The sequence below is a fragment of the Harpegnathos saltator genome, unplaced genomic scaffold (genome assembly GCF_003227715.2).
Source record: "Harpegnathos saltator strain DR-91 unplaced genomic scaffold, Hsal_v8.6 scaffold587, whole genome shotgun sequence".
Classification (NCBI taxonomy): Eukaryota; Metazoa; Arthropoda; class Insecta; order Hymenoptera; family Formicidae; genus Harpegnathos; species Harpegnathos saltator.
Genome location: NW_020230412.1, coordinates 732,802 through 755,448, shown reverse-complemented (window position 1 = coordinate 755,448; position 22,647 = coordinate 732,802). Strand labels below are relative to the sequence as shown.

At 33.3% G+C, this 22,647-nt stretch overlaps 2 protein-coding genes across 3 annotated transcripts; both read left to right on the top strand.

The window, feature by feature from the left end:
- Nucleotides 1–17,605: 17,605 nt before the first annotated feature.
- Nucleotides 17,606–20,449, top strand: LOC112589700 (uncharacterized). The gene is made up of 2 exons (XM_025304044.1): nucleotides 17,606–18,702; nucleotides 20,203–20,449. Exons 1-2 carry the CDS (start codon nucleotides 17,747–17,749, stop codon nucleotides 20,228–20,230), a joined length of 984 nt encoding a protein of 327 aa, XP_025159829.1. The 5' UTR covers nucleotides 17,606–17,746; the 3' UTR covers nucleotides 20,231–20,449.
- Nucleotides 20,450–20,614: 165 nt separating this feature from the next.
- LOC105186950 (uncharacterized) lies at nucleotides 20,615–22,158 on the top strand. Of its 2 annotated transcripts, none has more exons than XM_025304045.1 (2): nucleotides 20,615–21,083; nucleotides 21,591–22,158. In XM_025304045.1, exons 1-2 carry the CDS (start codon nucleotides 20,771–20,773, stop codon nucleotides 22,109–22,111), a joined length of 834 nt encoding a protein of 277 aa, XP_025159830.1. In that variant the 5' UTR covers nucleotides 20,615–20,770; the 3' UTR covers nucleotides 22,112–22,158. The 2 variants fall into 2 exon arrangements, with proteins under 2 accessions (XP_025159830.1, XP_011145790.1); XM_011147488.2 differs by having other exon boundaries at nucleotides 20,615–21,745; nucleotides 21,822–22,158.
- The last annotated feature ends 489 nt before the right edge of the window (nucleotides 22,159–22,647 follow it).

The window sequence follows — 22,647 nt, the reverse complement described above, 5'->3', positions numbered from 1 at the left end:
ATTTACAAGCGGATATAATATCTAAATTAAAGACCCAATTTTGTCCTTTTATTGTAACTGCCGGATCAATTTTCAAATTCCAAAGGAACATGCAGGCGTTAAGGAAAATTCTCCGTACACCATTAAATTTAACACCAATTGAAAATAAATTTAGTTCCTTTAAAGAATATAGGAATTTCGAGGACGATGACGTGTCTTATCGTAATAAGTGGCTAATTATCTTTAAGAATTTAAGGGATTTATTCAACTTATATAATGAACCGTTGCCTGGTAGTGCATTTTCTTTATATCGACCTAGATCTTCTTCGAGGTTGTATTTCTGATTATTATTATTATAATAGATAAAAATAAAAGTACACATGATTGATAATATTTTTCAACAGCAGTACACCTACTATGGTTCCGAATCGCATCAACCAATCAATATAGAAAATTTATTGTTGTATTTAATTAGACAAGTTTCACACAAAAATTAATTGGATAAATTTGCCCTTTCATAGCATTTAAAACTTCTGTATACATATAAAATATCAGTCTTGTAATATTATTGTAACAATAATGTAAGTGGTGATGTATGAATTGACGAGATAATAGGTAAATGACGAGGGTGTCCGGTAATTAGTTGCCAACCCGAAGTGAAGATAGATTGGGTTAAGACAAACATAAAAGTCCCATTTCGAAATTCGCAGTAGTAATCGAGTTATTAATTGCAGAAATTTGAAGAATGGCGCACGCTGAGATAAATGATTGGAGAAGCATCGCAGCCTCTCGAGTCACAGCGCAGCCCAATCGTAACAACAATTGTTGGCGGCATGCGACGAGACGTAGGTGTGACGAGGTAAAACACCAATAGCGGTGCGTTTCCCCTCGTCGCATACCAGCAACTGTTTTTGAATAAACTGGGCTGCGCTGTGGCCTGAGCAGCTACAACTCTTTTCCAATCATCTTTGTCGGCGCGCGTTCCCACTGCTCAGATTTCTGTCATCAATAACTAGATAATTATTGCGAATCTCGCAAAATGGTGTGGGACTTTTATGTTTGTCTTAACCTAATCTACCTTCATACTTCGGTTTGGCAGCTAATTACCGGACACTCTATATAATGTAATTTCCATGAATGAATTATACATTTTTTAAAATAAAGAATTCCTTGAGATAGAGTTACATTTTTTCATTGTAATAATACCCGAAAAATTCTTTTAAAGGTACATATTAAGATTCATCCTATTGCATTTATTAACTTCAGGGATATTCCGTATTTCCGTCTGTCAATGCCGATATTTTCAAATAATCAACAGGATATGATGCTTCTACCAAAAAAGATATAATAATCTAAAAAATATTAAAATGTTACTTAACCGTTAGGAAGTAGTTTCAAAAATAGTTTGTTACACACACATACGCTCTTTTTCTCACTCATTCTCTTGCCAAGAGATAATTTTAACACATATTTGTTTATCCTCTCTGAATGTGGTTCTCAAATTTTATAGTAATTCGATAAGTGCATTTGATGGAAAAGTTTGTTTACCTTATGTTGTATTATATAAAATTATATTACATTTATTGTGTTACGCTATGATAACGAAAGAAAGTAGACTTATAGCACGTAAGAATGATATTACTCTTCCCGCCAAAATTGTTACATTCTCATTTCAAAAAGGCGAAAAAAGTGTCATTGCGTCGGAATTATTGCCTGTTAATATTTTTTTTATCTAAGATCTTCTAAGCCAGTGCGTTCGTCCGTTTGGATAATTCGTAAAAAGGTTTAAATAAATAAGAATGAGTGATAAATAATCGCTTTATAGATATGCTCAGCATTGGCACATTCCACTAAGCAAAAAACAACTCCTAGATTTAACCGGTCCAGAGACAAGGAAATATATGCCCGTTTGCACTTATAAGCACGAATGTGCGCGCATATGTGTATGTGTTTATATTAACTCGAAATCATAATGAGCGTGATACATGCCGCAGGAGAAGCATGATGCTATAGCTATATTGCTAACGTTTAATATGCGTATCACGGTATCTATCAAGTGACTTAATAATAAATAGAAAGCTCGTGAAAAATTGATATAATAATATTTAATAAAGGAGAAGTTAGTTCGTAACATTTTCAAAGAAAATTCCGTTTGGTGATACTTGAGACATGGAAGAAATATAAATAAACATATAATAATACACACAATATATAGATATTTCCTTGCTACTTTCCGAACAGTCGCTAAGTGTGTCCGTAAACTGTGAGAACAGAATTGTGTTATTCCCGCTAAAAGAAGTACTAAGTTCGGCACCTTACTCATAAATTAATTTTACGAAGAAGACGTCTGTGTAAATATCCATTGTATCAAAATATTAGCATATCTCCATCAGAAAAATGTCGTCTTCTCGTCAACAAGAAGGTCGCAAACTCAATATATATGAGATACCGCCGCTATATTCACTATGGAGTAGCGGTCTTTCAAAAACTACGATTTATCGCAACTTTTTCAATCCAAATATTTGTCATATTTGCAAGAACAGTCCGGAACAACTGCGAACATATAATACAGATTTCAGGACATGTAATGCGTGTAACATGATTCTTTACTGTTGCAACAATCACGAATTAGAACACAAAGCAGATCATAAAGAGATCTGTGAAAATTTAGAAAAGCTTTCACATAGTTATCCACAATTCTGGCAAACTGGTAATTCCAGTCAAGAGGATTGGATCAAGTCGAGAAAGGAGTTTTTACGTTTAGTCAAAACAGAGTTCGAACGTGATATGAAGCCGTACGAAATGCAGATGATCATGTTTGCTAAATCGTGTTTTATTTGTCATGAGCAGCGTAATCTTCAAACTTGTATGGAGTGTTATAGCGTGAACTATTGTTCGAATCATGCAGAATCTTTGAAAAATCATCACAGTTCAAATTGCGCCAAATTGAAGTCGTGTCTCGAAACAGATCGATACTTACAGCATGCAATGTTAAATCCTCATAAATTTAGTGACGTTAATTGCACAAGTATAAGTAATGTTGTTGACGTACAACAATTCATTACAAGATTTATGAGTATTAAATGTGATTTTTTAAACAAATTCTATTCTGATTACTTATCAGCACCGTTGACTCTGTATTACTGGATAAAAAATGGAAATTTCCATGTAAGAAGTGAGCACTGTGTTGTTCACATAATACACGCAAATGTCTTAGATGCACAATATATACTCGCCTGGGAAGTAGTGCTGCATGCTTTACGTGGGGTAATAAATCATTTAGAGATTCTACTGATAGGATTAGAAATGCAGGTCGTACACATAAATGTTAATGTTTGTGCGGATTGCGAACGACGTAAGAGGAAATTCGAAGTATATGGTTGTTGCATGTCCTTTCGCGATTATGTTAACATAATACTTTCGTGTAATCCACCAAATGTAGTTATGGCATTTGAAGCGGATATTAGTGATTGGGATTTACAAGCGGATATAATATTTAAATTAAAGACCCAATTTTGTCCTTTTATTATAACTACCGGATCAATTTTCAAATTGAAAAGGAACATGCAGGAGTTAAGGAAAATTCTGCGTCCATCATTAAATTTAATACCATTTGAAAATAAATTTAGTTCCTTTAGAGCATATAGAAATTTCGAGAACGATGGTGTGTCTTATCGTAATAAGTGGCTAATTATCTTTAAAAATTTAAGTGATTTATTCAACTTATATAATGAAACGGTTAATGATAGTGCAGGTTGTCGATATTGATAGAACTCTTGCGAGATTGAATTTCTAAAAATCACTATTATAATAGATGAAAATAAAGGTATGAAATATTAATAATATTTTTGAACAGCGGTATATCTGCTGTTTCGAATCGCAACCGATGTAAAAAAATTAATGCTCTACTTTATACGACATGTTCAACACTAAAATTAATTGTATGCATCTGTTCTTTCATACCACTTAAAACTTCTGTTTAAAATATCAGTCTTATAACATTATTGTAACAATAACGTAAGAAGTGATATACGAATTTACTAAATTATATATATGATTTCATTTCCATGGACGAATTATATATTTTCTAAGATAAAGAATGCATTGAAATGGAGAGTAACATTTTTTTTTATTGAAATAACACCTGAATAATCCCCTTAAATATACAAAAAAACCCCTCCATATCAGAAAAATATCGAGGGATGAATTCATCGAATCGAAGTAGGACCCGAATTTCATTTTGTAGCTATTGACATTTTATTTCTCCATCTACCGTTATTTTATTTCTACATTAATCACGCATGTTAGAAATGTTTTTATTCTATCAGTTATCTCGAGGAACATTGCGAGTTTCCGTCAGTGCCGATATTTACAAACATCACATAAGAGATATCACACTTCTACTAAAAAAGATATAATAATCTGAAAAACATTAAAATGTTACTTAACCGTAGTGCAAATAATAGTTTCAATAATTCTTTGTTACACACACTTTCTCTCTCGTTCTCTCTTGTCAAGGCGTAACGTTAACATATACGAGGTGTGGCTATAAAATAACGAGACAGATGCTTTCACAGAAGAAGTACGCATGCGCCAAACGCGAACGACCGATAGCTGTGTAGCGTGAAGCCTTCTCTTTCGAATGCGGCGCCTCCCGTGTCTATAAACAAATTAGTCTGACCGTTGCCTTCGTTTGTATAAGAGCTGTTGTTTTGTTTTGCCGGAAAAATGATAAGTGTTAAAATAGAGCAACGAATCGTCGTGAAATTTCACATGAAACTTGGAAAAAGCGCTACTGAAACTTATCTTTTATTAAAAGAAGTGTATGGCAATGAATGTTTATCACGTGTGCGAGTTTTTGAGTGGTTTAAGCGTTTCCAAGATGGCCGAGAGGACGTTGTAGATGATTCACGCCCGGGTCGCCCTTCCACGTCAAAAACGGATGAAATTATTGAAAAAGTCGGTAATCTAACTCGATCTGACCGTCGATTAGCTATTCGTGCGATTGCTGAAACTGTAGGAATTGACAAAAAATGCGTAAGGTAAATTTTACATAAAGAACAAGTCATGGATCCTCCATCAAGACAACGCGCCGGCTCATTCTGCATTGTTTATCAAGACGTTTCTAGTCAAGTACAACATCCCAGTGTTAGACAATCTGCCTTATTCGCCAGACCTTGCACCATGCGACTTTTATCTATTTCCCAAGGTCAAATCTGCATTAAAAGGAACAAGATTTCAGTCCGTTGAAACTGTGAAAGAAAAAGCGGCACGCATCATGAAGGAACTCACAGAAGAAGACTTCCAGCACTGTTTCGAACAATGAAAAATTCGCATGAAGCGTTGTAAGGATAGAGCAGGGGTGTATATTGAAGGTGATAATAACTAAAAATGTATAAATTCAAAATAAAATGTTTTGCAGTAATAGTCTCGTTATTTTATAGCCACACCTCGTATTTGTTTCTCCTCTTTGAATGATGATTCTCAAATTATAAAGCAATTCGATAAATGCATTTAATGAAGAAGTTTGTTTACCATATGCTATATTATGTAAAATTATATTATGTTCATTGTGCTACGCCACACCAACATAAAAAAGGAAACTTATTGCACGCAAGAATTTCTCTCTTCGCCAGAATTGTTACTGTGAAAGCAAAATTGTGTTATTCCCACTAAGAGAAGTACCAAGTTCCGTTATATTACTTATAAATTAATTTACGAAGAACGCGTCTCTATAAATATCCATTATATCAAAATATTGGCATATCTTCAACAGAAAAATGTCGTCATCTCGTCAACAAGAAGATCGTAACATCAGCGCGTCTGAGATACCGCCGCTATTTTCAACATGAGATGGCGGTCGTTCAAGAACTGAGACTTATCGTAACTTTTTCAATCCAAATATTTGTCATTTTTGCAAGAAAGGTCTGAAAGAACCACAAAGATATTTGACAGATTTCAGTACTTGTTATTCGTGTAACATGATTCTTTACTGCACGCGCTTTCATGAACCAAGAGATAAAGTGAATCATGAGGAGATCTGTAAAATTTTAAGAGCTTTCACATAGTCATCCACAATTCTGGCAAACTCGTAATTCCAGTCAAGAGGATTGGATCAAGTCGAGGAAGGAGCTCTTACGTTTAGTCAAAACAGAGTTGGAACGTGATATGAAGCCATACGAAATGCAGATGACCATATTTGCTAAATCGTGTTTTGTTTGTCATGAACAGCGTAATCTCCGAACTTGTACGGAGTGTTATTGCGTGAACTATTGTTCGAATCATACAGAAACTGCGGAAAATTATCACATTCTATTGCTAACGTTTAATATGCGTATCACGATATTTATCAAGTGACTTAATTATAAATGGAAAACTCCAGAGAAGCTGATGCAATAATATTTAATAAAGGAGAATATAGGTTCGTTATATTTTCAAAGAAAATTCCGTTCGATGATACTTGAAACATGGAAAAAATATAAATAAACGTATAATAATACACACAATATATAGATATCTTCTTGGTGTTCTCCGAACAGTCGCTAAGCGTATCCGTAAACTGTGAAAGCAGAATTGTGTTATTCTCGCTAAGAAGTACCGAGTTCGGCACATTACTTATAAATTAATATTACATAGAACACATTTCTGAAAATATTCATTACATTAAAATATTAACATATCTCCAAGAGTAAAATGTCGTCGTCTTGTCAACAAGAAGATCGCAAACTCAGTATACATGAGATACCGGAGCTATTTTCACCATGGAGCGGTCGTAGAAAAAGTGAGACTCATCGCAACTTCTTCAATCCAAATATTTGTCATTCTTGCAAGAAAGATCCGAAGGAATTGCAAAGATATTTGACAGATTGTGATACCTGTTATTTGTGTAACATGATTTTTTATTGTACGCCCTTTCAAAAATCAAGAGATAATGTGAATCATGAAGAGATCTGTAAAATTTTAAGAAAGCTTTTACGCAGTCACCCGCAATTCTGGAAAACTCGTAATTCCAGTCAAGAGGATTGGATCAAGTCGAGAAAGGAGTTTTTACGTTTAGTCAAAACAGAGTTCGAACGTGATATGAAGCAGTACGAAATGCAGATAATCATGTTTGCTAAATCGTGTTTTGTTTGTCATGAACAGCGTAATCTTCAAACTTGTACGCAGTGTTATTGCGTGAACTATTGTTCGAATCATGCAGAATCTTTGAAAAATCATCACAGTTCAAATTGCGCCAAATTGAAGTCGTGCCTCGAAACAGATCAATACTTATATCGTGCAGATTTAATTTATTATAAATTTATGGATATTAATTCCACCACTATAACGTATATTGTTAACATGCAACAGCTCATTAATGTATATACAAATCTAAGAGTTCCTCATTTAAAGAAATTCTATTCTGATTACTTATCAGGACCGTTGACTCTGTATTACGGAATAAAAAATGGACATTTTCATATAAGAAGTATGCACTACGTTGTTCACATAATACACGTAAATGCTTTGGATGCACAATATATACTAGCCTGGGAAGTTTTGCTACATATTTTAGGTCGGAAAATAAATCACCTAGTAGTTGTATTGATAGGATCAAAAATCCAGAATGTACACATAAATATCGATGTTTGTGCGAATTGCGAACGAGATAAGAAAAAATTCGAGGTACATGCTTGTCGCATGTCCTTTCGCGATTATGTTTATATAATGCTTCCACGTGATCCACCAAATGTAGTTATAGCATTTGAAACGTGTATTAGTGATTGGGATTTACAAGCGGATATAATTTTTAAATTAAAGACCCAGTTTTGTCCTTTTATTGTAACTGTCGGATCAAATTTCAAGTTCGAAAGGAACATTCAGGCGTTAAGGAAAATTCTGCGTACACCATTAAATTTAACACCAATCGAAAACGCATTTAGTTCTCTTAAGCCGTATAGAAATTTCGAGGACGATGATGTGTCTTATCGTAATAAGTTTCTAATTATCTTTAAGAGTTTAAGTCATTTATTCAACTTATACATTGATTAATGGTACTGCAAGTTCTTCATGTCGGTAAAACTTTTGCAAAATTTAATTTCTAGAGCTCATTATTATAATTTTAACTGTTAAAAATAAGAGTATACCTTATTGATAAAATTTTTCAACAGTAGTATTCCTACTATGATTCCGAGTCGCACTAACCAACCAATATAGAAAGTTCATTGCTGCACTTAATTAGACAAGTTTTACATAAGGAACAATTTAATAAATTTGCTCTTTCATACCACTTAAAACTTCTGTATACGTATAAAATATCAGTCTTGTAACAATATTGTAATAATAATGTGAAAGGTGTGACGTAGAAATTGACGAGATTATAATTTAGTTTCATGAACGAATTACATATTTTTTAAAATAAAGAGCGCATTGAGATAGAGTTACATTTTTTCATTGTAATAATATCCGAAAAGTCTCCTTAAAAGTACATATTAAAACTCTTTCTAATTTATTTATTATCTTATATATCTATATTTATTATCTCAGGGGATATTGCGATTGCCAGTGTCGATATTTTCAAATAGTCAACAAGACATGACTTCCACTCAAAAAGATATAATAATCTGAGAAACACTGAAATGTTATTTAACCGTTACGAAGTAATTTCAAAAATCCATTGTTACATATACACACACTCTCTCTCTCTCTCTTTCTACCTCTTTTTCCTTTTTGCCAATAATGTTAACATATATTTGTTTTCCCTTTCTGAATAATGATTCTCAAATCTAAGAGCAATTCGACAAGTGCATTTGATGGAAAAGTTCGTTTGCCTTATGCTGTACTATGTTAAATTATATATTACATTCATTGTACGTAGTATTTTACACCAACAACGAAAAACAGATTTATCGCACGCAATAATGATATTACTCTTTCCGCTAAAATTATTACATTCTCATTTCAAAAAGGCGAAAAATGCAGAAAATATCATTGCGTCGGAATTATTGCTTCTTAATTCTTCTTTCAGCTAAGAAGTGCGTCCGCCCGTTTGGTTAATCAGTAAAAAGGTTTGAATTGAATGAATAGGAATGGATTATAATTAAACGTTTTGCAGATACGCTTGGATTTGGCGCATTCCATAGGACAAAAGACAATCCGTAGAACTGGCCGGTCCAATGAAAGCAAATATATGCCCGTTTGCACTTATAAGCACACATGTGCGCGCGTATATATGTGTGTATATTGACTCGAAATCATAATGAGCGTGATACATGCCTCAGAGGACGCATGATGCTGGTGGCTATATTGCTAATGTTTAATATGAGCACCACAATATTTGCCAAGTGACTTAATTATAAATGGAAAGCTCCAGAGAAGCTGATGCAATAATATTTAATAAAGGAGAATTTAGGTTCGTTACTTGCAGAAGCATTCAGAAGCTTTGAAAAATCATCATAGTTCAAATTGCACCAAATTGAAGTCATGTCTCGAAACAGATCAACACCTATATCGTGCAAAGTTATTTTATCATAAATTCAGTACGGCTAATTCCTTCAATATGTACGAGGTATATCCAGAAAGTAAGAATACAACAATTGTTTAAAATCGAAAAATGAATATATTTTATTGAAATTTACACGATATGTGCCAAAATATGTTATTATTTCTCCACATAATCGCCGTCGAGGTCAATGCACTTTTGAAGCCTGGGCACCAGTTTTTGTATACCCTCGTCGTATACCGTTCACTCCACCTCCTGAAGCCACTTTGTCACAGTCTGCATGACCTCCTCAACGTTCGAAAAGCGCTGTCCACCCAAGAACTCCTTCAATTTATTGAAAAGATGGTAATCCGAGGGTGCCAGGTCAGGGGAGTAGGCTGGGTGAGTCACAATGTCCCATCCAAACGACACGAGCAGGTCTTGAGTGAGCCGGGCGGTATGGGGTCTAGCGTTGTCCTGAAGGAGGGACACACCACGAGTCAGCATTCCCCTCCTTTTGTCTTTGATTTTTTTTCTTAACTTTTTTAGGGTCTCACAATATGCAGCAGCATTGATAGCGGTCCCTTTGGGCATGAAATCGACCAACAAGAGCCCTTTCCGGTCCCAAAACACGGACGCCATGATTTTCTTCTCTGAAGATTGAACTTTGAATTTTTTGGAGGATGGAGAATAGGTATGGCACCACTGCAGAGACTGTCATACTGAGACTGAAGAGAATAAAACTGAAGTGAGGAACCGAATGACTGAACGAATCTCACACCTGCTGTAGGTGGAGCGAACGGAGGACACACTGGTTGACGTATTAGGCTGCTGTGACGACATTTCGTAACTGACTGAGGCGCTCGATGACCTATTTTGACCATTATGAACCCCTCTACACGTCACAGTAGAGTCACGCCAACTTTGCAACAAAAAAATCCCTACGTCTTACACAGCCCTTATATTCTTACTTCCTGGATATATGTACCTCGTATAATGTTGTTAACATGCAACAATTCTTTGAAACATTTTCGAATTTGAGATGTGATCATTTGAACAAATTCTATTCTGATTACCTATCGGGACCGTTGACTCTGTATTACGGAATAAGGAGTGAAAATTTCAATATAGGAAGTACGCACTATGTTGCTCACAAATACACGCAAATGTTTTAGATGCACAATATATATTAGCTTGGGAAATTTTGCTGCATATTTTATGTTGGGAAGTAAAACATCTAGAAGTTGTACTGATAGGATCAGAAATACAGGCCGTACACGTAAATATCGATGTTTGCTCAACCTGCAACCGAAGAAATAGAAAATTCGAGATACATGGTTATCTCATGTCCTTTCGCGATTATATTAACTTAATACTTTCATGTAATCCACCAAATGTAGTTATAGCATTTGAAGCGGATATTAGTGATTGGGATTTACAAGCGGATATAATTTTTAAGTTATAGACCCAATTTTGTCCTTTTATTGTAACTGCCAGATCAAGCTTGAAGTTCGAAAAGAACATTCAGGCGTTAAAGAAAATTCTGCGTACTTGATATAAAGCTGTACGAAGTGTAGATGATGATATTTGCCAAATGGTGTTTTAATTGTCATAAACAGCGTAATCTTCAAACTTGTATGGAATGTTATTGCGTGAACTATCGATCGGATCATGCAAAAGTTTTGGTATCTCATCACATTACAAATTGCAGAGAATGTACACGTAAGTGTCGAAGTTTGTGAGAAATGTAAATGACGTAAGAGCAAATTCGAGTTTCAGGGTCATCGTATGTCCATTCACGATTATGTTAACATTATGCTTTCACGTAAGCCACAAATATAATTATAACATTTCAAGCAAATTTTAGTGACTGGAATTTAGCAGCAGAAATAATTTCAAAATTAAAAAGACAATCATGTCCATTTGTTGTAACTGTCGGATCGTTCACCAAATTCCAAAGAAACATGCAGGAATTAAGTAGACTTCTAGGTATATCATTGAATTTAAAACCATTCGATAATAAATTTAGTTCTCTTAAAGTATACAGAAATTTGCAGGATGAAGACGTATCTTATCCTAATCAGTTTCTAACTAGCTTTAGTAGTTTAAATGATTTATTCAACTTATATAACGAATTGGTTATTGATAGTACAGGTTGTTCATATTGACAGAACTTTGGCAAGATTGAATTTTTGAAGATCATTATTATAATTATTAAAAATGAAAGTACATTTTATTGATAGTATTTCTCAAGAGTAGTACACCTACTGTGGTTTCGATCGCAGCCAATATAAAAAATTTGTTGCTCTACTTTATTAAACAGATTCCACATAAGGATTAATTTGATACATTTGTTCTTTCATACTACCTAAAACTTCCGTATATTTAAAACTTCTGTATAAAATATGAGATTTATAACATTAATGGACAATGACGTAAGAGATGATGTCCGAATTGACGAGATTATATAACTTCACTTCCATAAATTATACAATAATGAGTGCGATATATGCCGCAGAGGACGCATTATGCCGATGGCTCTATTGCCAACGTTTAATATGCACATCACGATATTTATCAAGTGACTTAATTTTAATGGAAAACTCCAGAGAAATTGATGTAATAATATTTAATAAAGGAAAAGTTAGGTTCGCAACATTTTCGAAGAAAATTCCGTTTGGTGATACTTGAGACATGGAAGAAATACAAATAAACATATAATAATACACACAATATATAGATATCTCCTTGCTGCTCTCCGAACAGTCGCTAAGTATGTCCGTAAACTGTGAGAACAGAATTGTGTTATTCCCGCTAAGAGAAGTACTTCGGCACCTTACTCATAAATTAATTTTACGAAGAAGGCGTCTGTGTAAATATCCATTGCATTAAAATATTAGCATATCCCCATCAGAAAAATGTCGTCTTGTCAACAAGAAAATCGTAAACTTAGTATTTATGAGGTACCGGCACTATATTCACCATGGAATAGGGTTCATATAAAATCTGAGACTTATCGCAACTTCTTCAATCCAAATATTTGTCATTTGTGCAAGAAAGATCCGAAAAACTCACCATTCTATTCTGAGGATTACAATACACATTGTTCATGCAACATGATTCTTTACTGTTGCACCTTTCACAAATTAAAGTATAAAAAGAATCATAAAGAGATCTGCGGAATTTTAGAAAAGCTTTCACACAGTCATCCACAATTCTGGCAAACTCGTAATTTCACTCAAGAGGATTGGATCAAGTCGAGGAAGGAGCTCTTACATTTAGTCAAAACAGAGTTCGAACGTGACATGAAGCCGTACGAAATGCAGATGATCATGTTTGCTAAATCGTGTTTTGTTTGTCATGAACAGCATAATCTCCAAACTTGTACGGAGTGTTATTGCGTGAACTATTGTTCGAATCATGCGGAAGCTTTGAAAAATCATCACAGTTCAAATTGCGCCAAATTGAAGTCATGTCTTGAAACAGACCTACACTTATATCATACAAAATTATTTTATCATAAATTCAGTACGGTTAATCCCACCAATATGTGTAACATTGTTAGCATGCAACAATTCATTGAAAAATTTATGCATTCGAAATTTGATCATTTTAAGAAATTCTATTTTGATTATCTATCAGGCCCGTTGACTCTATATTATGGAATAAAGAATGGAAATTTCCATATAAGAGGTACGCACTACGTTGTTCACATAATACACGCAAATGCTTTAGATGCACAATATATACTAGCCTGGGAAATTTTGCTGCATATTTTATGTTGGAAAGTAAAACATCTAGAAGTTGTACTGATAGGATCAGAAATACAGGCCATACACGTAAATATCGATGTTTGCTCGACCTGCAACCGAAAAAATAGAAAATTCGAGATACATGGTCATCGCATGTCCTTTTGCGATTATGTCAACATAGTACTTTCACCATATAACCCACCGAATGTAATTATAGCATTTGAGGCAGATATTAGTGATTGGGATTTACAAACGAAAATAATTTTGAAATTAAAGGAACAATCATGTCCATTCCTTGTAACCTCCGGTTCGTACTTCACATTCGAAAAAAACATTCAGGCGTTAAATAAAATTCTGCGTACACCATTAGATTTAACACCAATCGAAAATAAATTTAGTTCTCTTAAGGCATATAGGAATTTCGAGGACGATGACGTGTCTTATCGTAATAAGTTTTTAATTATCTTTAGGTGTATTAATCATTTATTTAACTTGTATAATGAATCGGGTAATAATAATAAACTATGGCGTCCTTGGTAGAAATTTTGCGAGTCAGAATTTTTGAAAAAACATGTTATTAACATAATAGATTTAAAGTTATACATCGTAAATAATAGTTTTGAAAAATTGTACGCCGGTTGTGATTTTCGGAAAAAAGGTGTTAATAATGTAAATAATTCTAACCCACCTTTACTGAACAACTTTAATAAAATGTTAAATGAAACGTGAAATTGATTAATTTGCCTTTGCACATCATTGTATATAACTAGAATATAAGTATAATAAAATTATTGTAACAATAATGCAAGAAATAGTGTACAAATTGGTTGGGTTATATATATGTGTATATATATTTATTTCCGTGAATAGCTTTTACATTTTGTAAAATAATGAATGCATTAATTTGCTTTTATAATTTTCTGGCAGACACATTATATGAATAATCCGCTTAAGAATATGCATTTCAATCTGTTACGTACCTGTAAAGTATCGATTAATTCATCAAATAGATGCAGAACTCGAATTTTAGTTTGTACTTCCGAAAGGTACATCATGCCATTTGGTCTGAAACTTTACAGGTAGGTGACATTCTTACGATATATCGTTATTATTTATGTTAACATAGTGAATATTTATAGCCCTCCCTTGCTGAAATTTATTACTAGATGTAATAAATGGGCGAATGATAATAAGTAATTTTATTACTCTTATGAGTAATTATAATAAGTGATAATTAAATTATAAATGGAAATTGATGTAATAATATTTAATAAACGGGAAAATCTATTCGCGTCGCATTTTCAAAGACTGTTCAAAGACAAGTTCCGTTCGATGATACTTGAAACATGGAGAAAATGTAAATAAACATATAATAATACACATAATATGTATATATCTCCTTGCTGCTCTCCGGACAGTCGCTAAGTGTATCCCTAAATTGTGAAAGCAGAATTGTGTAATTCCCGCTAAGAAGTACCGAGTTCGGCATATTACTTATAAATTAATATTACATGGGACGCATTTCTGTAAATATCCGTTACATTAAAATATTATCATACTTCCATCAAAAAAATGTCGTATCGTCAACAAGAAGATCGCAAACTCAGTAGATATGATATACCGGCGCTATTTTCACCATGGAGTGTCGATCTAAAAACTGTGGCTTATCGCAACTTCTTCAATCCAAATATTTGTCACTTTTGCAAGAAATGTCCGATAAAATCGCAAATATGTTCTATGGATTTCAGTATATGTTATTCGTGTAATATGGTTCTTTACTGTCACACCGATCACGGACTAATAGATAATGTGAATCATGAAAAAATCTGTAAAATATTAAGAAAACTTTCACATAGTCACCCGAAATTCTGGCAAACTCGTAATTTCACTCAAGAGGATTGGATCAAGTCGAGGAAGGAGCTCTTACATTTAGTTAAAACAGAGTTCAAACGTGATATGAAGCCGTACGAAATGCAGATGATCATGTTTGCTAAATCGTGTTTTGTTTGCCATGAACAACATAATCTCCGAACTTGTACGGAGTGTTATTGCGTGAACTATTGTTCGACTCATGCAGAAGCTTTGAAACATTATCACAGTTCAAATTGCGCTAAATTGAAGTCGTGTCGCGAAACAGACCACTATATATACAATACAAAAGCACATTATTTTAATTTTGGTAATGCTAACACCTCCAGTATACATGATGTTGTTAACATGCAACAATTTTTTGAAAAATTTGTGAATTCGAAAATTGATCATGTAAAGAAATTCTATTCTGATTACCTATCAGGCCCGTTGACTCTATATTATGGAATAAAAAATGGAAATTTCCATATAGGTGATACGCACTATGTTGTTCACATAATACACGCAAATGTTTTGGATGCACAATATATACTAGCCTGGGAAGTTTTACTGCATACTTTATGTTGGGATGTAAATCACTTAGAAGTTGTACTCATAGGATCAGAAATGCAGCCTGTACACGTAAATATCGATCTATGTAGGGACTGCACTTACCGAAAAAAAAGAAAATTCGAGGTATATAGTTTTCGCATGTCCTTTCGCGATTATGTTTACATAATGCTTCCACGTAATCCACCAAATATAGTTATAGCATTTGAAGCGGATATTAGTGATTGGGATTTACAAGCGGATATAATTTTTAAATTAAAGATCCAATTTTGTCCTTTTATTATAACTGCCGGATCAAATTTCAAGTTCGAAAGGAACATTCAGGCGTTAAGGAAAATTCTGCGTACACCATTAAATTTAACACCAATCGAAAACTCATTTTGTTCTCTTAAGGCATATAGAAATTTCGAGGACGATGACGTGTCTTATCGTAATAAGTTTCTACTTATCTTTAAGAGTATAAGTCATTTATTCAACTTATACATTGATTAATGGTACAGCAAGTCCTTCGTATTGGTAAAACTTTTGCAAGATTTAATTTCTAGAGCTTATTATTATAATTTTAACTGTTAAATATAAAAGTATACCTTATTGATGAAATGTTTCAACAGCAGAACTTTTACTATGGTTCCGAATCGCACCAACCAACAAGTCTAGAAAGTTCATTGCTGTACTTAATTAGACAAATTCCACATAAGAAATAATTTAATAAATTTGCTTTTTCATATCACTTAAAACTTCCCTATATGTATAAAATATAAGTCTTGTAACAATATTGTAATAATAATGTGAAAGGTATGAGGTAGAAATTGACGAGATTATAATTTAGTTTCATGAATGAATTATATATTTTTTAAAATAAAGAACGCATTGAGATAAAGTCACATTTTTTCATTGTAATAATACCCGAAAAGTCTCCTTAAAAGTTTATTATATTAAAACCCTTTCTAATGTATTTATTATCTTATATACCTATGTTTATTATCTCAGGGGATATTGCGATTGTCAGTGTCGATATTTTCAAATAGTCAACAAGACATGACTTCCACTGATAAAGATATAATAATCTGAGAAACACTGAAATGTTACTTAACCGTTAAAATGTAGTTCAAAAATCCATTGTTACATATACACATACTCTCCCTCTCTTCCTCTTTCTATTTCATTCTCCCTTTTGCCAAGGAATAATGTTAACATATATTCGTTTGCCTTTCTGAACAATGATTCTCAAATTTTAAAGCAATTCGACAAGTACATTTGATGGAGACGTTAGTTTGCGTTATGCTGTACTATGTAAAATTATATATTACATTCATTGTATGTAATATTTTACACCAACAACGAAAAATAGATTTATTGCACGCAAGAATGATATTACTCTTCCCGCCAAAATTATTTCTTTCTCATTTCAAAAAGACGACAAATGCAGAAAATGTCATTGCGTCGGAATTATTGCTTGTTAATAATTGTTGTTAATTCAGCTAAGAAGTACGTCCGTCTGTTTGGATAATAAGTAAAAAGTTTTGAATTGGATGAATAGCAATGGATTATAATTAAACGTTTTGCAGATACGCTTGGCTTTGGTGCATTCCATAGGGCAAAATACAATAGACCTGGCTGGTCCAATGAAAAGCAACTGTATGCCCGTTTGCACTTATAAGCACGCATGTGCGCGCGTATATATGTGTGTGTATATTGACTCGAAATCATAATGAGCGTGATACATGCCGCAGAGGACGCATGATGCTGGTGGCTATGTTGCTAATGTTTAATATGCGCACCACAATATTTGCCAAATGACTTAATTATAAATGGAAAACTCCAGAGAAGCTGATGCAATAATATTTAACGAAGGAGAATTTAGGTTCGTTACATTTTCAAAGAAAATTCCGTTCGATGATACTTGAAACATGGAAAAAATATAAATAAACACATAATAATACACATAATATATAGATCTTCTCCTTGGTGCTCTCCGGACAGTTGCTAAGTATATCCGTAAACTGTGAAAGCAGAATTGTGTTATTCCCGTTAAGAAGTACCGAGTTCGGCACATTGTTTATAAATTAATATTACATGGAACGCATTTCTGTAAATATCCATTGCATTAAAATATTAGCATATCTCCATCAGAGAAATGTCGTCGTCTCCTCAACAAGAAGATCGAAAACTCAGTATACATGAGATACCGCCGCTATATTCACCATGGAGTAAAGTTAATTTAAAAACTGAGACTTATCGCAACTTCTTCAATCCAAATATTTGTCATTGGTGCAAGAGAAAACCGAAAAACTCACCATTCTATTCCGAGGATTGCAATACACATTGTTCATGCAACATGATTCTTTACTGTTGCAATTATCACAAATCAGAACATCAAGCGAATCATAAAGAGATCTGCGAAATTTTAGAAAAGCTTTCACACAGTCATCCGCAATTCTGGAAAACTCGTAATTCCAGTCAAAAGAATTGGATCAAATCAAGGAAGGAGCTCTTACGTTTAGTCAAAACAGAGTTGGAACGTGATATGAAGCCGTACGAAATGCAGATGATCACGTTTGCTAAATCGTGTTTTGTTTGTCATAAACAGCATGATCTCCAAACTTGTACGCAGTGTTATTGTGTGAACTACTGTTCGAGTCATGCAGAAGTTTTGAAAAATCATCACAGTTCAAATTGCGCTAAATTGAACTCGTGTCTCGAAATGGATAATTACATACGTCGTTCAATATTGCCTCATGGTAAATTTAATCGGGCTAATTTCACCAGTATACATAAAGTTATTAACATACAACAATTCATTGAGAAATTTACGGATTCAAAATGTGATTATTTACACAAATCCTATTCTGATTACCTATCAGGGCCATTGACTCTGTATTACGGAATAATGAAAGGAAATTTCTATATAGGAAGTAAGCACTATGTTGTTCACATAATACACGCAAATGTTTTAGATGCGCAATATATACTAGCTTGGGAAATTTTGCTGCATGTTTTACGTGGGGTAATAAATCATCTGGAAGTTGTATTAATAGGATCAGAAATGCAGTCCATTTACGTAAATGTTGAACTTTGTTGGAAATGCGCAAGGTATGCACAAAAATTACTGTTTCAAAGTCACCGTATCTCCTTTCACGATTATGTTAACAGAATGCTTCCACGTAATCCACCAAATATAGTTATAGCATTTGAAGCGGATATTAGTGATTGGGATTTACAAGCGGATACAATTTTTAAATTAAAGACCCAATTTTGCCCTTTTATTGTAACTGTCGGATCAAACTCCAAATTCAAAAAGAATATTCAGTCCTTAAATAAAATTCTGCATACACGATTAAATTTAACACCAATCGAAAATACATTTTGTTCTCTTAAGGCGTATAGAAATTTCGAGGACGATGACGTGTCTTATCGTAATAAGTTTCTACTTATCTTTAGGAGTATAAGTCATTTATTTAACTTACACATTGATTAAAGATAGTGCAGTGTCTTCATATTAGTAAAACATTTGTAAGATTGAATTTCTAAAGATCATTGTTATAATTTAATTGTTAAATATAAAATTTATAAAAATTAAATAAAAATTTTAATTGTTAAATATAAAAGTATACCTTATTGTTGAAATGTTTGAACAGCAGTACTCTTACTATGGCTCCGAATCGCACCAACCAAAAAGTAAAGAAAGTTTATTGCTTAATTAGACAAGTTTCACATAAGAAACAATTTGAAAATTTGCGTTTTCATACCACTTAAAACTTCGGAACACGTCTAAAATATCTGTCTTGTAACATTATTGTAATAATAATGTAAAAGATGATGTAGAAATTGACGAGATTATAATTTACTTGAATTTACATGAATGAATTATATATTTTTTAAAATAAAGAACGCATTGAGATAAAGTTACATTTTTTCATTGTAATAATACTCGAAAAGTTTCCTTAAAAGTTTATTATATTAAAACCCTTTCTAATGTATTTATTATCTTATATACCTATGTTTATTATCTCAGGGGATATTGCGATTGTCAGTGTCGATATTTCCAAATAGCCAACAGGACATGACTTCCATTGATAAAGATATAATTATCAGAGAAACACTGAAATGTTACTTAATCGTTAGGAAGTAGTTTCAAAAATCCATTGTTACATATATACACACCCTCTCTCTCTCTCTCTCTCTTTCTATCCCTTTCTCCCTTTTACCAAGGAATAATGTTAACATATATTCGTTTCCCCTTTCTGAAAATTGATTCTCAAATCTTAGAGCAATTCGACAAGTGCATTTGATGGAAAAGTTCGTTTGCCGTATGCTGTACTATGTTAAATTATATATTACATTCATTGTACGTAGTATTTTACATCAACAACGAAAAATAGATTTATTGCACGCAAAAATGATATTACTCTTTCCGCTAAAATTATTACATTCTCATTTCAAAAAGGCGAAAAATGCAGAAAATATCATTGCGTCGGAATTATTGCTTGTTAATTCTTCTTTCAGCTAAGAAGTGCGTCCGCCCGTTTGGTTAATCAGTAAAAAGGTTTGAATTGAATGAATAGGAATGGATTATAATTAAACGTTTTGCAGATACGCTTGGATTTGGCGCATTCCATAGGACAAAAGACAATCCGTAGAACTGGCCGGTCCAATGAAAGCAAATATATGCCCGTTTGCACTTATAAGCACACATATGCTCGCGTATACATGTGTGTATATTCACTCGAAATCATAATAAGCGTGATACATGCCGCAGAGGACGCATGATGCTGGTGGCTATATTTCGAATGTTTAATATGCGCACCACAATATTTGCCAAGTGACTTAATTATAAATGGAAAGCTCCAGAGAAGCTGATGCAATAATATTTAATAAAGGAGAATTTAGGTTCGTTACATTTTCAAAGGAAATTCCGTTCGATGGTACTTGAAACATGGAAAAATATAAATAAACATATAATAATACACATAATATATAGGTACCTCCTTGGTGCTCTCCGAACAGTCACTAAGTATATCCGTAAACTGTGACAACAGAATTGTGTTATTCCCGTTAAGAAGTACCGAGATCGGCACATTACTTATAAATTAATATTACACAGAACGCATTTCTGTAAATATCCATTGCATTAAAATATTAGCATATCTCCATCAGAGAAATGTCATTGCCTCGTCGAAGAGAAGCTCGAAACTTCCGTATACATGAGATGCCGGCGCTATTTTCACCATGGGGTGGCGGTCGTCCAATAACTGAGACTTATCGCAACTTCTTCAATCCAAATATTTGTCATTCTTGCAAGAGAGATTCGAAGGTATTGCAAAGATATGTGACAGATCGCGATGCTGGTTGCTTGTGTAACATGATTTTTTACTGTACGCGCCTTCAAAAATGGAAAGATAATGTGAATCATGAAGAGATCTGTGAAATTTTAAGAAAGTTTTCACAGAGTCACCCGCAATTCTGGCAAACTGGTAATTTCAGTCAGGAGGATTGGATCAAGTCGAGGAAAGAGCTCTTACGTTTAGTCAAAACAGAGTTCGAACGTGATATGAAGCCGTACGAAAAGCAGATGATCATGTTTGCTAAATCGTGTTTTGTTTGTCATGAACAGCGTAACCTTCAAACTTGTACGGAGTGCTATTGCGTGAACTATTGTTCGAAACATGCAGAATCTTTGAAAAATCATCAGAGTTCAAATTGCGCCAAATTGAAGTCGTGCCTCGAAACAGATCTATACTTATATCGTGCAGATTTAGTTTATTACAAATTTATACATATTAATTTCACCACTATACCGTATATTGTTAACATGCAAAATCTCATTAATCTATATACAAATGTAAAAGCTCCTCATTTAAAGAAATTCTATTCTGATTACTTATCAGGACCGTTGACTCTGTATTACGGGATAAAAAATGGAAATTTCCATATAGGAGGTACGCACTATGTTATTCACATAATACACGCAAATGTTTTAGATGCACAATATATACTAGCCTGGGAAGTTTTACTGCATACTTTGTATTGGAATATAGATCACTTAGAAGTTGTACTGATAGGATCAGAAATGCAGGCCGTACACATAAATATCGTTCTTTGTGCGGATTGCGAACGACGTAAGAGAAAATTCGAGGTATATGGTTGTCGCATGTCCTTTCACGATTATGTTTACATAATGCTTCCATGTAATATACCAAATGTAATTATAGCATTTGAAGCGGATATTAGTGATTGGGATTTACAAGCGGATATAATTTTTAAATTAAAGATCCAATTTTGTCCTCTTATTGTAACTGCCGGATCAAACTCCAAATTCGAAAGGAACATTCAGGCGTTAAGGGAAATTCTCCGTACACCATTAAATTTAACACCAATTGAAAATACATTTAGTTCTCTTAAGGCACATAGGAATTTCGAAGACGATGACGTGTCCTATCGTAATAAGTTTCTACTGATCTTTAAGAGTATAAGTCATTTATTCAACTTATACATTGATTAATGGTATTGCAAGTTCTTCATATTGGTAAAACTTTCGCAAGATTTAATTTCTAGAGCTCATTATTATAATTTTAACTGTTAAATATAAAAGTATACCTTATTGATGAAATGTTTCAACAGCATACGTCTAAAATACTTGTCTTGTAACATTATTGTAATAATAATGTAAAAGGTGATGTAGAAATTGACGAGATTATAATTTACTTTCATGAATGAATTATATATTTTTTAAAATAAAGAATGCATTGGGATAAAGTTACATTTTATCATTGTAATAATACCCGAAAAGTTTCCTTAAAAGTACATATTAAAACCCTTTCTAATGTATTTATTATCTTATATACCTATATTTATTATTTCAGGGGATATAGCGATTGTCAGTGTCGATATTTTCAAATAGTCAACAGGACATGACTTTCATTGATAAAGTTATAATTATCAAAGAAACACTGAAATGTTACTTAACTATTAGGAAGTAGTTTCAAAAATCCATTGTTACATATACACATACTCTCTCTCTCTCTCCCTCTTTCTGTT

Bases quoted from the DNA above. Each gene is read 5' to 3' on its own strand.
- LOC112589700 (XM_025304044.1), top strand. From the start codon at position 17,747: ATGTCGTCGTCTCCTCAACAAGAAGATCGAAAACTCAGTATACATGAG. The intron at 18,703-20,202 runs GTATGCACAAAA...AACGTTTTGCAG, and splicing joins CTTTGTTGGAAATGCGCAAG to ATACGCTTGGATTTGGCGCA.
- LOC105186950 (XM_011147488.2), top strand. From the start codon at position 20,771: ATGTCATTGCCTCGTCGAAGAGAAGCTCGAAACTTCCGTATACATGAG. The intron at 21,746-21,821 runs GTATATGGTTGT...ATGTAATTATAG, and splicing joins GACGTAAGAGAAAATTCGAG to CATTTGAAGCGGATATTAGT.